General features: G+C 33.1%; 1 protein-coding gene across 2 annotated transcripts; it reads left to right on the top strand.

Moving 5' to 3' along the window:
• The first annotated feature begins 13146 nt into the window (after positions 1–13146).
• On the top strand, positions 13147–18357 carry LOC145629192 (large ribosomal subunit protein uL13c-like). 2 transcript variants are annotated; one of them, XR_014111597.1, is made up of 4 exons: positions 13150–13559; positions 14917–15102; positions 16440–16610; positions 18023–18357. XR_014111597.1 is itself a non-coding variant. In XM_081681731.1 (2 exons), the coding sequence occupies exons 1-2, from the start codon at positions 13293–13295 to the stop codon at positions 15085–15087; spliced, it is 438 nt and encodes a 145-aa protein (XP_081537857.1). In that variant the 5' UTR covers positions 13147–13292; the 3' UTR covers positions 15088–15106. The 2 variants fall into 2 exon arrangements, 1 of the variants encoding a protein (XP_081537857.1); XM_081681731.1 differs by lacking the exons at positions 16440–16610; positions 18023–18357 and having other exon boundaries at positions 13147–13559; positions 14917–15106.
• Positions 18358–18402: the final 45 nt, after the last annotated feature.

Here is an 18402-nt window from a genome sequence, read left to right on the forward strand (position 1 = left end):
ATGAATTTTGATAGATATAACCTTCAATCGCAATTGAAAGGTTTGGAATCTTGAGTCTCGGTCAAGAAACGCTAAGCAACACGAGCTTAAAACCTAAACTAGGCCAAGAATACACAAGCACAAGCTTACGTAAACCTTTATAAATTTCAATTTGACAAAAACTTATTTTTATTAAGAGCCTAAATGCCATTATATAGGCTACAAATAAGTACTAAGATTTCTAATTACATTAGAAGTCCTAGATAAAATCAACTAGGAAACTAACTCTAACTTGTAAAGATAATATTTTGCAAATATGATCTTTAAAGTTAAGCTTATCTTATACTAACCGAATTAAACTAACAAAAATATCCTAATAAATTCGGTCATCTAATAATAAACTAAAAATAACAATAAAAATAATTATAATAACAATATTGATGCCTTGGAACCGCATCATACTCCCCCTCTTGAAAAAAACTTGTCCCAAGTTTTAGCAAACCATGGAACCAAGATATCATCCAAATTAATCGAACATGAGCTAAAAGAATATGTCTCCATCCAACCACGTCATGCTTATATTTTACACCAATGAATGCACCACAAACTTCAATTGAATGCTCCAAAATTTTAATTGATGACACACCTTTGTCAATGCAATCAATATAATGGAAATAATACGTGAAAATATTTGTATCCCAATTATCACCATAAAAGGAAGTTGTAGAAATTTGACTTTTTGCTACCAACTTAGATAGTTCAAATGTAACCTCCTCGTCAACAAAACTAGACAAAAATACACTTTTGTGCTCCATAATTTCTTTTTCTTCTACTAGTTGTTCATGAGATTGCTCTAAAATTGGATTTGTAAGATTATCACTCGGTAAAGATACAATCTTTTCCTCGTATATAGCCTCAACAATTGGTTGCTCTAGTTTCTCTTTCTCATAAGACATATCTTGTACACCACATCTCACGTCACGAATTTGAAAACGAGCATCAATTCTATCCAAACATTCATTCATTTTCTTGATTTCCATCATAAATGCTTCAAACCAACTTTTATTTTCCATGTTTATGTGGATGAGAAAACACACAAAACCAGTCCAGAAATTGATCGAAAGTACGAGGACCAAAACCCAATGAAAACACCTCGAAAAATTCTGAAATTTTGGATACTGCTAGCCCTATCTGTCTAAAATACTCGACCAAAAATTCAGAAAAAAAATTACAGCCAAGTAATCGCAGTTTTTTTTTTCTCAACAATGGCAGATTAATTTGATTTTTGACCAGGTGTAAAGAACGAACCCAGTTTGATAGCTATGCTTCTCGAAAAGTTCCCAAATTTTGCAGGTGAAAACTAGACAAAAAATTAACCAATTTGAAAAAAATAATCACCTCAAAATCTTTAGAAACAAAGGAGAACCAAGTCGATCAATATGACATTCGAAACTGAGTTTTTTGACACAAATTGTCAAACTCGTCCCTCGTCAAACAGCAGCCACACCAATTTGATATGAATTTTGATGGATATAACCTTCAATCGCAGTTGAAAGGTTTGGAATCTTGAGTCTCGGTCAAGAAACGCTAAGCAACACGAGCTTAAAACCTAAACTAGGCCAAGAATACACAAGCACAAGCTTACGTAAACCTTTATAAATTTCAATTTGACAAAAACTTATTTTTATTAAGAGCCTAAATGCCATTATATAGGCTACAAATAAGTACTAAGATTTCTAATTACATTAGAACAAATTCTAATCTAACTAGGAAACTAACTCTAACTTGTAAAGATAATATTTTGCAAATATGATCTTTAAAGTTAAGCTTATCTTATACTAACCGAATTAAACTAACAAAAATATCCTAATAAATTCGGTCATCTAATAATAAACTAAAAATAACAATAAAAATAATTATAATAACAATATTGATGCCTTGGAACCGCATCAGTTGTTGGGCAATGGAAATTGGGATTACAATTGGTAGGGAGAATCTATGTACGATCTCCGGAGCAAAAATAAGGTGAAGATAATGGGGCCTTAGTTGATTGGGTGATGTGGTAGAACCGTAGAATGCGAGGTTGATAATGTGATGTGGAGTAATACGTGACACATAAATATTTTTAGGAACGCCTTTTAAGTTTTAATAGATAGATTAGTATAGATAGACTATTGTTGTGGAGCAAGAGAGATAGCCCCTAAAACCTTAACCGATTATTTTTTCGGCACGTAAACTTCAACAAAAATGTGTCGATTTATGGACAACTATTTTTTGCTATAAAAGCGAGGCACTTACGTTATTTTTTTGCTAATTCCGAGCTCATTACGATCCCTTAAGCTCAACCTTAACCAAATATTTTTCGACACGTATACCGATGAAAAAGTTAAAACAGACTGTAATTTACAATTTAAAATAACTTTTAGGCTACAATTTGCAAATTTTTTTAAATGGCTGCAATTTGCAAAATACAAACTTTAAATTACTGCAATTAGCAAATTTTCCGCCGAAAATTTAGGTTGATTACCTAAAGGGTGAAAAGAAGTTATAATACCCAAACGTTCAAAGAATCAAAAACTTAAAGCATAAGTGTCAACTTAAGAGCATTCCCAACAATGAGCAAAAAAATGCTCATGAGCAAAACTTTGGGTGAAATTAAATCAAAAATGACTTACATCAATGAGCAAAAGTAAAAATGCTCATGAACAAAATGAAAATTGCTCATAGGATGAGCATTTTTTAAGAAGAATAGTAATCATGTGGGGTCCACAATGCAAGTAAAAAAAAAGAATTAAAAATAATATAGTAGAGAGAAATATAAGAGGGTATTACTAAAAGTAAGAGAGAAAATGTAGTAGAGAGAGAAAATGGGGAAGAAAATTTTTTTTGATCATTAGTGGGATAAAAATATGATCACAAAAATGCTCATGGGTTGGAAGAGAGAGAAAGTGGGTAGAGATAGAATGAGGAAACTAATTTTTGCTCATTTTTGGAAATGCTCTTCTAGGGAATATTTCAAGCGTTAACCCCTAGCTTGAACCCCACTGTGATCATACACTAAAGTATGGTGGCGTCCAAAAGGGAAGAAGATAGAGCAAAAGAGTCGCCAACAAGTTTTAGGAACTTGTAAACCGTTCACGAGGTGAAGGTTACACCCCTTAACGATCCAAGAGATCGTCAACTCCATAAGGTCTTGAACCAAATAAGGGTTCGGGGATGAAGGTACAAATCCAACCTAAAAGAGATTGAACCTGCCCTAATAATAGACCTCTACTTTATTCTGATCGTATTCATGTGCGCTTTTTGACTAACATGCAAGCAATAGGATTAAACCTAAACCTGATTATCTATGTTAGTTGAATATTAATGCACAAACAAATCTATTATTGGCGATCACTTGAAATTATAATCAAATTAACCCTAAACAAGATTATTAATATCTTATTAAGTGGGATTACAAATACCAATTCCCTTTAAACATGCATAAAAGGTGTGATCAATCAATAAAAATAAATATCAAGCAACATAATGATAATCAATAATCATAATTATAATCATAATAATAATCATCATCAAAATAATAATAATAATAATATTCATAATCATCATGAATTATAACAATTATAATTATAATCATGTTCATGTTAATATTAAAGCATAATAATAGCAAGATCCTAGGCATGATACTAACAAGATTAATAACAAACCCTAGCATGTCACTAAGCAATAAAAATCAAATCTTTAACCCTAACATGATACTAACAATCATAAGTATTAGGAAGAAAATAAAAGGCATCGTAACAATCATATTTAATATTAAAATTACCCTAGACATGATACTAGGAATATCATAATAACAATTTAAACATGATTTCTACATCATAACATCAATAAATCAATTAAAGTACTTACTTTGATGCCTCGTACCTCTTTCTAATAACAAAATACACACGTTAGTAACTTCAAGGAAAATAATAATTAAGACAATTAAATCAAATAATTGAAAGAGAGATTTGGGACCAAACCCTCAGAAATTAAACCTTTCACGTCTAGGGCGAAGACAACTTCGAATATGGCTAGGTGTTTCTAGATCTAATGAATGCAGAATTTTGTATATAAAAAAACTAGTTTAGAAAAGAGAGAGAAAGAGATGATGGTGAATGATTAAGAGAGAATTAAGAGAATTAATGATTGCGAATGAAAACTAGTTGTAGGTGAATCAAAACGGAGTTTTTAATACGTTATTTATAGAGAAAATCAGCCAAAAAGATAAAATATCAAAACAGAGCATCTGGCGCACGAAAAACAGAGCTGGCGCCAGGCTTGGTTCCAGGCGCCAATGGCTGGCGTTGGGCGCTAAAACTATTTTTGACGCGTTTTCTAAAATCAGATAAATTTGCCGTACTGGAGGATAAAATTGTATCTTTTCCTCAAAAATGTTCTTTGATTTTAATTAAAACTCTGAAAAGTCAACAAAAGTCAATTTATCAATGCTAATTGAATTAGGAATGAAAAGAACCTTCTAGAAGATTCTAGAAGACTAAAACCATTCCTAATTGCATTAGGAATGATAAATCATATTAGGCCCTCCCCTAGATCATTGGGCCGCATATAAGATTCAAACCGGGCCCAGTTTAGTAATTTGGCCATAACTTCCTCAATATTCATCGGAATTGGGCTTATAATATATCGTTGGAAAGCTCTTGTCAAGCCCCATCCAACTACACTACTATTGGACCCATACCATGGACCAACCAAACTGGATTGGTTGTTTTCTTAAAAATAAGTTTTCAAAAACAGAGAGAAAAGAAAAGAAATTAAAACTATCCGCAACACTAGACTTTCCACACTTTCGGTTCATTCGATTATGATTCGACGCGAAAGGTACTCATCACTGGGTTTGGTTTTGGGGAGACACAAATGGGTGTCTACAACTCTTAACTCATACTTAGAATGCTAAAAACTTTTTGAACCTTTCTTATTGGGAATGAAACCCAAACCAATTCGAACTCAACCACGAACCCAAATTGGCAACTCTTTAATCCTTTCCAGCTGAATTTTTTGGTGTTTAGATAGCCACAAGGGCACGGATGCGATACAAACATATCTCTTGAAATCGAGCAAAAACTCTAACCATTTGAAATATCCCTCACTCTTCTCGGCTAAAATTGAATTGGGCTAAAATTGAATTGGGGTTATTTTGTATATCATTAAATGATTAATTATGTCATATTCCGGTGAAAGTGGCTGAAAATTGAATTTTAATTGCGTGACTTTTTTATTGTAATTTGCAAAAATTAAATAAAATTGTTGTAATCCTCAGATTATATATTCTAATTTAACATATTGTAATTAACAAATTTTCGTAGAGAAATACCTAATACAAATTCTTCTATGGACTTTGGTCTATCTATTCTATATGGACCACTCAATTTCACGCGGCTCACTCTATAATATGCAGCTTCACTTCTTCTCCTCATCCCGCCATTTTAGTTGCTTCTTCCCCCCCCCCCCCTTTTAATCTGTTTTTTTTTTTTTTGAAAGAAATTTAATCTAATTCTTTTAATTTCTTTCTCTATTATAATCCTTTTTTACAAATTCTTATTCTTCTCTCTCCTCTGTTCTTTATTTTTATTCCTTAATATTTTCCATTGATTTGCTGCATTTAACGTGATGAAAATCGTCGAAATTCCCAAAGGGATCAATCAAGGTTAGTTATTCTGAATTCATTGTGATCAATATTGATTTAGTTTTTGTTTTTGAGATGAATTTGTGGATTTAATCCTTGTTTTAAATTTATTTGAAATTCTTGAAGCTAAACTTATCAATTTCAACGGATTATTATGATCGATTTCAAGCTATTATGATCGATTAATTGATATATTTTATTGTTCTCATTAATTTGATCATTCTTATTAATTTGTATGAATTTTTATTAATTGATTGTTTCAAAATTAGTTATATGTAACACGTCTATACTTTTGAACATTTGGTAAAAAAATCTGAACGATTGCAAATTTTGAACATTTAGTAAAAAAATCCGAACCAAACATCGAAAATTTTGAACATTTAGTAAAAATATCTGAACAATTCATTACGTGAAAAAATGAAATTGGCACCGGTTCAAACCCGTTCTAAGGCACCGGTTTGAACCGGTTCCAATGTGGGGGGTGCCATTTAGCCCCCTTTTTGGCACCGGTTCAAAACCGGTGCCAAAAATACTAAAAAAAAAAAAATTATCCTCCTTTTGGCACCGGTTACAAAAATGTCCAAAATTATATATATATATATATATATATATATATTTTGGTTTTTTTCACTTACCAATAAAATCAACTGAAAAAAAATAACAATCACAACAAAAATCGAATTGGTTTCAATATATATAATCCAAAATTTACAATACATAATCAAATCCAAAATTACAATATAGATCAATTACAACTAACATATAAATAAATAAATAAAATTACATTATAAATCATAAAAAAAATTACAACATGAACATATCAATATTCTTGGATAATCTGTACCTGCACTAATTAAATAGAAAAAAAAATCAATTGGTAAAAATAAGCTTAAGAATATAAAAAAATTATCAAAAAATTGAAAAATTATCAAAAACGAAAAAAAAAAACCAAAATTATCAAAATATAAAATATAAAATAGAAATTGAAATCGAAATATAAAAAATTATCAAAAACGAAAAAAAAACCAAAATTATCAAAATATAAAATATAAAATATAAAACAGAAATTGAAATCGAAATATAAAACATTATCAAAACGAAAAAAAAAAACCAAAATTGAAATCGAAAAAAAGAAACCAAAAATTCAAAAAAAAAACAAAATCAAAATCGGAAAAAAAAAAACCAAATACGAAAAACAAATAGGAAAAAAAACCAAAATCCAAAATAAAAGGCAAAATCGAAACCCTAAAAACGAAATCCAAAATAAAAACGAAATCCAAAATAAAACGAAATCCCAGAAATCGGAAAAAAAAAAAAAAAACCAAAATCAAAAACCAACATCAAAATTGAAACCCTAAAAACCAAAATCGAAAACCAAAATCAAAAACCAAAATCAAAATAAAAACCAAAATCAAAATTGAAACCCTAAAAACCAAAATTGAAAAAAAAACAAATACGAAAAACAAAACCAAAATCGAAATTGGTGAATCGAAAACAAAAACAATTAAAATCGAAAAAAAAAAGCCAGAACTTGAAAAAAAATCCCAGAAATTGTTGTTGATGTTGATGCCGGTGGTGGTGCTCGAACTTTGTGGTGGCGGCGGCGGCTGTTGTTGCGCTAATGAGAGGAGATCGAGCTTTGTGGTGGTGCTCGAACTTTGTGGTGCTCGAGCTTTGGTTGCAACATTACATGCCCTATTGCGTACTTCCTTAGCAAACCGTACAAAAAAGCTCCAAGCACTATGAACCGATAATGCTTGAAATTCGCCATTAAACCTACTTTCAACTTCATATCTCGTTTGTTCATTCATGCCATAGCAACAAATCTCACAAGCTTCACAAGGATTACAACCATTATAGTTCAAAAACCCCACAAGTCTATGGAAGTAGACATAAAAAGGTTCATCATCATATTGAGGAAAAGAAAAATGTGCCATTTTTCAAAAACAAAACAAAGAGAACAAAAACAAATCAAAAGAAAATATATACAATGGACTAGTCTCAATAAGATAACATAACGGTAATGGAAGCCGTTCCCCGGCAACGACGCCAATTTGACAAGGGAATAAACGCGTCGTCAATTGTCTATCCCTAGATCAAATACAATTTATACAACCTAAACAAACCTAATACGAGTATAAGGCAAGCATAGGGGTCGAACCACAGAGAACGATTAAACACCACCGAATGTTATCGACAATTAAGCTAGTCCGGAATAGGAGATAAATAAACTAAAGTCTAAAAATGCTAAAACAAGAAATAAAACATTAAGGGAAATGGTTTAGGTATAGCATTCACTTGAACATAAACAAAGGCATAGAAATTGAATTAATTATGAACTAAACATGCTCGAATATCGAAATAAAGGATCCAATCTAGCCGCCTTCCGGGGTCAATTGGCTTCTCCTAACATAGCCTCTATGTTTCCACATTAGAACCATATACTAGGAGGTACTATTAAATAACAATCAATAGTAATGAACCTTAACTAAGTCAACTTCCGTTTCTTGTTAGCAAAGATTCACCTTTAATCAACCAACAATGTGCACTTGCAAGAAGATTAAAGAATATCAAGCATATAAAGACTTTAATCACAAATAAATCAATTCTAAACCCTAGAACATGCTCAAGGTTCACTACACCACAACCATCCCCTTAATGGGGAAATTACTCACTAATCATGTTAATAACAAGATTAATTAACAAACAATCAAGGATAAACATGATTAACAAGCAATACCAAAAACTAAAATAATAATCACAATAAAACAAATAAAAATAGAGGAGAGAGAGTAAGAAATTGCTCATTAATTGAAGATGAAGGTCTACAAAGGATTGAACAAGCTCCTTCTTCAAAATCCAAGTTCATTAATGAAGAAAACCTCACTTTCTCTCTCTACCAATAAAGACTAATCCTAACCTAACCTAAAACTAATTAGAGAGAAGAATAGATAGTTATTGAATGTCCAATTACCCCAAAAAAATGGGTATTTATACTAACTTAATAAAACTAGGAAAAAAATAGAAAAAGAAAATAAAATAAAATAAATTAAAAGGATAACTAAAAAAAAACAGAAACTAAAATAAAAATAAAATAAAAGAAAGAAAATAAGAAAAGGGAAAAGAAAAAGAAATAAAAATAAAGGAAAAACAAAATAAACCCACAAATCCCACAAAACACAACCAGCCTCCTCTTCGAAAATGGCTGCTTCAACTATCATCTTCACCATTCATCAAAATCCATCATCACCGCACATCATCATCGCAAATCAAAGATCAACGACCATCACCAAGCTTCAATCGTTCGATCCTCATTAAAAATCATGTGCGAGGCTCGTGAAGCGGTTCGGTCGAACCATGGGTTGGTGCGGCCGAACTACGGGGTTGGTTCGGTCGAACCATGGGTATGTTCGACCACTCCTCTTCGAATAACAAAACCCCCAAAGTCTCTGACTCGACGTTCGGCCGAACACTCATAGGTTTGCTCGAACTTGATTAATTTGCAATTTGTTCTGATTTTTGGGTCGATTGGTTGCTTAATTGGTGGTGGTTGTTGACGCAAAGTGCTGCTGCTGGTGATTGTTGCGAGTGCGGCTGATTGTGAGGGGTTATTGGTGAAGGGTGAGCGCTGGTTGTGTGTGGTGTTTGGTTGTGGTAGTGTGAGGTGGTGAGAGCAGGGGGTAGTGGTGAGTGGCTGCGCGGATTGGTGGTGGAAAGTGTTGTGGTTGCTGTTGTTGGTGGTTGTGGGGTTGCGCGTTGGTAATTGGGTTGATTGGAGGTGGTGGTTGTTACGGGGATGATTGGTGGTGTATTGGTGTGGGTTTGGTTGCTGCTGTTATTGCGCAGAGAGGTGTATTGAGGTGGCTGGTGAATTCAGGGCTAATGGGTTGGTTGATGTGGCTGCACGGATTGGTACGGGGGTGATTGGTGGTGTTGGTTGGTGGCAGCAGGGGAGTTGCGTGGCTGGTATTGGTGAGCTGCTGTGTGCGTGAGGGAGCAGGGGAGATGGAGGTGCTGTTGGTGAGGGGATGCTGTGGTGTGTTGGTGTGTGTGTGGTGGAGGATAAGGTGTGGGGTGTGGTGAAGGATAAGGGGCAGCATGGGTTTGTTTGGCGTTTGACTCAACTTGGAACCCGAACCCACTTGATATAAAACCCGAACCCCTACACACAAAACCAAGGAGAAATCAAGACAAATAAGAATGAAATAAATTAATTAGGAATAAAATAAAGTAAAATAGAAAAAGAGAAATAACACTAAACTAATAAAAATTAAATAAAACTATACAAGTAAATAAAATCAAATAAATAACAAAATAAACTTAAAACTAATAACTAAACAAAAACTATACAAGCAAAGAAAGTGAAATAAAATAGACTCAAAACCAACTAAAATAAATAAAAGTAAGTTAGAAAACTTTCAAGGAAAATTAAAGAACGAAATATAACAAATCAAAAGCAAATAAAATACGAAAATAAACTAAAAACTACGAAAAGAACTAAACACGACAAAATTACCAAAATAAACTAGAAACTTTATTAAAGAGAAAACAAGAGAAAGAAAGGGAAAATAGGATAAAATAAACGGGAAAATGACTCTAAAAACTACTCCTTAGGAGTGACATAAATGTCACTCATCAAGAGGAAATGGGGGGGATGGAGGCGGAGAGAAGGAGGAGATCGAATGAAAGGTTTTAGGGTTTTAATGTTCCGGCTTTTTTTTAAAACCTTGGACCGGTTCAGTAGCACCGGTTCAAACCGGTGCCCTTTGTATTTTTGGCACCGGTTTGATCTGAACCGGTGCCATTACTCTTGGTCTAAAATCCCGCCCATTTTTTGGGCGGTTTTTGGCACCGGTTTGGTCTGAACCGGTGCCATTTGGGGGTTGCCTTTTTGTATGTTTCTACTAGTGATTGCAAAGTACCGCGCCTATAATTTTGAACATTTAGTAAAAAAAAATCTTAACGATTGCAAATTTTGAACATTTAGTAAAAAAATCTGAACTGAACATCAAAAATTTTGAACATTTAGTAAAAGTATCTGAACAATTGCAATGTACCACGCCTATACTTTTGAAAATTTAGTAAACAAATCTGAACGATTGCAAATTTCGAACATTTAGTAAAAAAAAAAAACAAAAATCCGAACTGAACATCGAAAATTTTAAACATCTATTAGTAAAAATATCTAAAAAAAATTTGCAATTTACCACGCCTATACTTTTGAACATTTGATAAAAAAAATCTGGACGATTGCAAATTTTGAACATTTAGTAAAAAAAATCCGAACTGAACATTAAAAATTTTGAACATAAAAAATATCCGAACAATCGCAATTTACCACTGCACACTTTGAAACCGATCGGATTAGCTTTAACAATTCATCTTCATCTCTACTTGTAGAATAATTTGTTGGGACTCTAAAAAATGTGAAAAATATTTTAAAATTATATACAAATTGCAAAAATTTAACTAATGAAGAAATTTAATTAATGGTTAATTGCAAATTCAAAGAAATTTAAATAAATTTTAGGTTCAGAAATTTTATTTACCTTTCTGCATTGGTAACTTGCTTTTCATCCATGGCTATTCTCGAATTTGCAGAGGAGAGAGAAACGAGAGTTTTTCAGCATTTGAAAGAGTAAATGTTCATATTTAATCTTCTGTCAGTTTTGTTAGAGTAGAAAGAAAGAAACGAGAGATTGGGCCGCGTTATTTGTATTGTATTTGTGTTGTGGATTGTATTTGGGCTAGTGATCCACCTATTCTATATGAACCAGGGTCTATAGTAGACCTATTGAAATACCTAAAACTTTTGAACCTTTTCAATTAGTCTAAGGTGCACCCTTGTGCACCTTAGATAGGTGTAACAACGCAGCCCAGAAGCCCAATTACACACAACCCAATTAAAAAATAGCCCTAAAACTAGAAAACATGAAAAGTGCAATACACCCACCCACACCCAATACACCTACCCACACCCAATAAATGTAACGTCACTTCCAAAGTCAAAACTTTTCTTCTATATGATTTTCTCTCTCCTCTATTTCATTTTCTCTCATCAAAAAATTGCAAAAACATCAATGGACATTAGAGAAGAGATGCAAAATCAAAAGGATTCTCCTTAAGAAAAGGCAATTTTATGTAAATTTGACTTAATTTTGTTTGAATTTATATGATTATCACTTAATTTTGTTTTAATATTGTTCGATACTCTATTGTTCGAAATTTTTTATTGGAATTGTAAAAAAAAAAATAGTGAAATCAAACGGATACCTTATGTTCACATTCTAAAATGCTCATGTTCATATTTTGAATCCTTTTGTAAACTTTCTGAAATCCATATATTCACTTTCTAAATCCATATGTTCATATTGTTTTAAGTATATGTTCACCTTTTAAAATGTTTAGTTATGTTCATACGCATTCAAAAATGAACCAATGCATATGTTAATATTTTGAATGCATATGTTCATATTTTTAATACTTATGTTGCATATGTTTCATAATCATATTATTTTTTATTTCTTCAATTTTTTATGTTCATAATTAAATGCCTTATATTCATATTAATATTGTATATATTCATAATGTAAATATTCAAAGTAAATATTTGTTGTTCATAAATATTCTCATTAAGTCTGTTTATGCATATATTCTCTTTCTTAAATGCATATGTTCATATATTTTTACGCATATGTTCACCTTTTAAATGGTTATATTCACTTTAAGAAAACCAATGCTTACGTTCATATTTTGAATTGTTATGTTTACTTTATGAAATGCATATGTTCATATTTTTTTATGCCTATGTTCACTTTCCGAAAAGCTAATGTTCGCATTTAAGAGAACTTATGCATATGTTCATATATTTGCATGATTATGTTCATTGATAAAAAAAATGCAGAAAATCAGATGAAATTCATACACATATGAAATTGATCGTAGCTAAAAAAAAAAATTCAATTCATATGAATTCAAAAAAATCAGATAAGCAACCAATTTCATATTCTAAAGAACAGATTCAATCGTTAAATCGTACAAAAACAAGAAAAATAGGGAAAAAAAGAAAAGAAAAGAGAATTAAAGAAGGAAGGAGAAAAACAGAGTATAATTTGTGAATTGAAAGATTCATATAAACCTTAATCTATTGAAATTAAAGCACAAAATTGAAATTCACACAAAAAATATACTTAATAACTACTTTCATGTTGTAAGAAACAAATTCAATAAAAAAGTGTAAAAAAAGGGGAAATAATAATAAAAAAAAAACAGAGGAGAGAGAAAAAAAAACGAAGGAGAAAAACAGAGGAGAAGAAAGCTAATGTTCATTTTTAAAAAGCTAATGTTCATATTGTGCTATTGTTACACCTATTTATAGGTGCATCAGTGCATGAATGTGCACCTAAGAATATGCGGAACCCTTTTAATCCGGATTGAAACCAAACCCAACACGAACCCAACCACGAACCTAAATCGGCTGAAATTGAATTGGGGGTTTTATTCCATCTCCCCCCTATCTTCAAAATCCTAGTTTCATTACCTTGCGAGTGTGCACTATTGAGTGTCATCTTATCCAATTCTTGGCCCCCTCATTCTCTCTCTGAGCTCGGAGACACATACAACAATGGCGGCAATGGCCTGCGCTTCATCCCTAACATTTCCATCAACACAAACCCAGAAATCCATCTTCGGAACCCAGTTAAAGCAAACTCCAGTTTCCAGGTTTCCTGGCTTAACCAAGACAACAGCAATTGTCAGCCCTCAAGCATCCTCTAAGTCATGTACTGAGCAATGGCGTCAACTCAAAAAGGGAGTGAAGAAAGAGCTTGCTATACCTCATGTTCCTTTAGCCGAACGCTGGATGTTTACTCTTGATGAAGCTGCTGGCCCTGTAACTCTCTTTCTCTCTCCTCCTTACAATTTCTGCAATGTCTAATAGTTTATTGTTGTATGGGTGACTTCTCAGTTATTGATTTTATTGGTCGTGATATATGCAACCTCAAGGGCTAACTGTATTTCGTAATGGGGTTTTAAGTTTCGGAATTCATGACAAAATCACGCATTGACATTTGTTATTTATTTTTTGTTAATTAATAAATTGAATGTGTTGTGGTTTGATAAACTCCAATTATGCTTGTTTTTGGTGTAGTGGGAGTCATATTTTAGGGAATTCTGATGTAGGTTGTTGAAGATTGAGGCTAATTATTGACTGGAATTATAATTAGCTTAATAAGGCTTTTTTGGTGAAATTTGGGCTACAAATATGTTGATTATGTTTTGTGTTGGCATTTTGGGTTGTTGAGTATAATTCTGTAATGGATTGGGTGGTTAGAGCTATTTTAAGTGTTTAATTACAATGTCACAGAAACTGATTTATGCAAATATGTTTTCGTTATTTGAATTCCTAGTTTAGAGAGAAGAAAAAAATTGGGAAAGCCAACAAAAATGAGTATAGAAAAAGCTGGAAATAAAACTGAGTTGAAATAATTAGCCCAATGTCAATAGTTACATCAATCATATTGTAAGTTCTTTGTGTAGGTAGTGTTATTGGATACTCTTAGCAGGGAGTTTTTGTGGTATAATTATGGCATTAGATTTCACTAGGAAGATTTAGGCTTTTCATTTTTATTGATACAAATGGTTTTAATATCTTTACATGGTGGCATGTTTCTTCATCAGCAAAATATTTAACGAATTATAAAGCTAGTCTCTCTCTCTCTCTTTTTTTTAATAGCTATTCCTAATTGCAATTATTAGTCAGTGACAAAATTGACAGAAGAAAATTTTCCTGAAGAAACAGGCCTTTGAATTGAAATTGCAGCCTGCCAAACCCAGAAAGAACTGTGCTGTTTTTCACTTTGTTAAGATTGAATTTGAATAGAAGCCTTGGTCGAGTGTGAATGTGCATGCATACCCCTTGTTTTTCCTCCTCTTTGTGCTTATCTAAATTACTTCAAGGTCTAGGCAGCTAATGAATGTGGTCTCCATCAAAAGTCATGTTCGCACACACACACACACACACACACACACACACACACACACACACACACATATATATATATATATATATACACCACATTTTGCACATAATCATTTTATGTGGAGAAATGTCTAACTTGCACCTTGTCCTCGCAATCAAGCAACTCATACTATTTTCATGTGGCTGATAATCTTATCTTTTGGTTAAAAAAAACTTTGTAAATCAATTTGTTTTACTCACGCTTATTTATTTTTTTCTCTGCTTCCAGGATATTTGGAACAAAACTTGGTATCCTAAAGCTGCTGACCACGTCCCTACCGACAAGACATGGTATGTTGTTGATGCCACAGATCTGATTCTTGGGAGGCTGGCGTCGATTATAGCAGTTCATATTCGTGGGAAGAATGTGGCTTCCTTTACTCCAAGTGTTGACATGTGAGCCTTTGTAATTGTGGTATGTTATTTCTCTGAAGTTTAGGCTTATTATAAACCATGTGGCCTTGTCTCTTGCATCCTCCTTTACATAGCTATGTTATATGCGTTCATTAGTTCCTCTCATACCTGCGGGGCTGACCGACGTAAATTACAATTTAAAAGGAAAGAAGGCAAAACCTCATATTTTTCCTCAAAAAAAAAAAAAAAAAACAAAAAAAAAAGGGCAAAACCTCTTATTTTAAAAATTGTTGTCTATTTTTCTTAACGTTGGAAACTAGCAGAAAGTTTTTGATACATCATGCAGCTTGTTTTCTCTTGAGTATTGAAGCTTAAAGATGAGAGTTTGTGGATGTTAAATTTTTTGTTATATACTTATAAAGTACTATAGCTTTTCTCCGATGCTTGAATGTTGACATTGTATCTTCATCTGTGTACCATAACTGTTCCTTAACTCTTTATTAGTGCTTATAGAAGTGAAAGGGGATGTTCAGGGAAATAACTTTCTCACTAACAGGAAGTAGGTAGAACCGTAGAACTATGATAAGTGTTGGGTAAGCAGGAACTACGGTATTCTTTGTTCTTTTGATATGCACTGGCAAACTTTCTTAATTTGATTGAGTGGATCTTGGATTTTCAAAACTGTTATTAGCCAGGTAAACAGCTTTGTTCCTTACTTATAGATTGTTAGTGATTAGTGAGACAGGACGGACCCTGCTCCAAAAGCTTGCCTTTCCTTGCCAATGCATAATAGGCTCAGGGTGCATCATGGTGATGGGGGGGGGGGGGGGGGTGTGTGTTCTGTGCCTTACGCATGCCTCATTGAAGTGAGGCGCTGTTAATAATAAATCAATGTTTTCTTGGTGTTTTAAAAGAAAGTGTTCACCTCATCAAAATTGCCTCTCTTACAAAAAAAAAAGAGGAGCATTGCTCTTCTCAGCACCTAGGCACACCTGTTCCCTGCCTAGCAAAACATTAATAATATAAAGGGCAGTGAAATTCAGATATTTTTGTTTGTTATAAATGACTAGGTTTCATTAAAATGTGCGTAACAACAATAAGCTTGAACTATTGGGAATTTGGATGCTTACAAGATATTGAAGTACAAGAAACTCTCTTTATCAGGCAATCTATACTAGACAATATTCAAACTGCAGTGAGTATTAGTCATATAATAAAGTGGACAAGAGATAATTATTTCCAGATGCTGATTCAGGTCATTTGTGCTACTTCACCGCTTTTTGCATACTAGATCTGGTCATATTAAGGCTCATATAGGTTTTGCTACTCACATACATGCAGTATAGGCATGAAGTATCTACCAGCTAATTGGCTTTCGCTCTACTTGAAAAACTACAGGTAAATGCTGATAAGATTGCTGTATCGGGTAAAAAGAGGACACAGAAATTATACAGGAGGCATTCAGGAAGGCCAGGTGGTCTGAAAGAGGAAACTTTTGACCAACTTCAGAAAAGAATTCCTGAAAGAATTGTTGAGCATGCTGTTCGTGGCAAGCTTCCTAAAGGAAGGGTAAGTGATTTCGGCTGTGTCTTCATTTTACTTATGATATAGTTTAATTCTGCCTGCTAATAATCGACAGCTGACAAAACACTAGGTAGTTGGATATAATGGTTTAAATAGACCGAATCATACAAAAACACTTTTACCCAACATGCATGTAATTATATACCACCTCTATGAAAATTGCATACTTTTCTTTGACCTATGTTATTCAGGCTCTTCATCATCTCAAAACACCTTGTAGGATCCTTGACACCTCAGACCTCAGTATGTTAAATATAGCCAAATTTATGACTTGGATGTTGGGTGTGTACCTATGTCTAACACCAATAGCCAAGTAAAGCCGTGCTATGTATTAAAGCAGATTTTCTGGAGAGCAGCTGAGTGTGTGTGTGTGACATGAAGGAAAATGTGTTGCATATTGATTGATTACAGAAAAAGAGTTGTGTATTTTCTGTGCAATTACGTAGGCAATGTTTTCCAATTATAAAATGATTTAAGTACATCCAGTTCCGTGATTCTGCCGCATCAAGGATGCTTTTTTTTTTTTTAAGTAGATCAGTTGAGATGTTGTGGCGGGTGGAAAAATGAGCTTTTTAACAAGAGAGACCTCAACCTATATGAGCACTGTGAAACTGCCCCAATCTGAGGAATCTTTAAATCGCCTTAATACTCCAATTATAACCTATTGTAGAAGCTCTGCTTGTCTGGATATTTGTTTATGCTTTAAACAACAGCAAACTGCCAGACTTGAAATTGCCAGTAGGTTTCAGATTCTATGAACTTAAATTTCATCTTGCATTTTTTATTTCCCTCAATTTATTTAGAAATCCTCCTTAGTCACTGTAATTAATTTCCCCCAAATAGGCCACATTAGAGGTTTCTGCAAGTTACTGCATTTGACTTCCCAAAAACGAGAAAAACCCTTTAAAAATTATTCTTAAAAGTGATATTTAACATGCTATATCAGCAAGTTAAAACTTAATTTCCAGCCTCATGGTTTCTGAATATAATTCAATTTTTTTTATCAAAGTTCTTGGAAACCTGAGCCTTGAACTTTCTACGCAAAGTGCACAATAGACTATCATTAATAAAAGAAGTACAAAAAATGCACAATATTCTTAGACACCGTATCTTTTTTACTTGTCTCACGACCTTGAGCCGCCTCCCACACAGCTGAAGAGTCTATACGTTGTCTTACTTCAGCCCATGTGTTGGGGCTTCCGTGCATACATTAATAAAGTACAATTCTACACCCACACTGACCCTTGGGAAAATAAAATAGAGCAAGAAAACAAAGGAAGTGCTAGATTCCATGTGGATCTCTGAATGAAATTTCTTCTGTTTCTATGCTTTCTGATTGATGGTGTTGCCTATTTAAATGTTACCCTCTTATAATTTAATTAAAAAATTATTTACAGCTTGGCCGGTATTTGTTCAATCACCTCAAAGTGTACAAAGGACCAGACCATCCTCACCAAGCTCAGCAACCGATTGATCTTCCTCTCCGAGACAAGAGAATCCGTGTGTCGAAATAAATTTGTTAAGCAACTCATTGATCTTGCCAAAGCTTTAACACAATTATGCATCTTGTTTTGTAGATTGAAAATCAAGTTCTTTCAGTAGGTTATAGCTGGTAGATAATTTTACCATTTTGTATTTCAGTTCTGTAAACAAACTCACATTTGTTAGACCAGATGAGAATCTCTGTATCTTTTAAAGGTGTATTAATGTTTTTTTCCGAAGCGGCTCTTCAGCTCCTGTGTTTATTTTAATTTTATTTTTTATTTTTTTGACAACG

This window comes from Chenopodium album, chromosome 4, assembly GCF_948465745.1.
Source record: "Chenopodium album chromosome 4, dcCheAlbu1.1, whole genome shotgun sequence".
In the NCBI taxonomy this organism is placed as follows: domain Eukaryota; kingdom Viridiplantae; phylum Streptophyta; class Magnoliopsida; order Caryophyllales; family Amaranthaceae; genus Chenopodium; species Chenopodium album.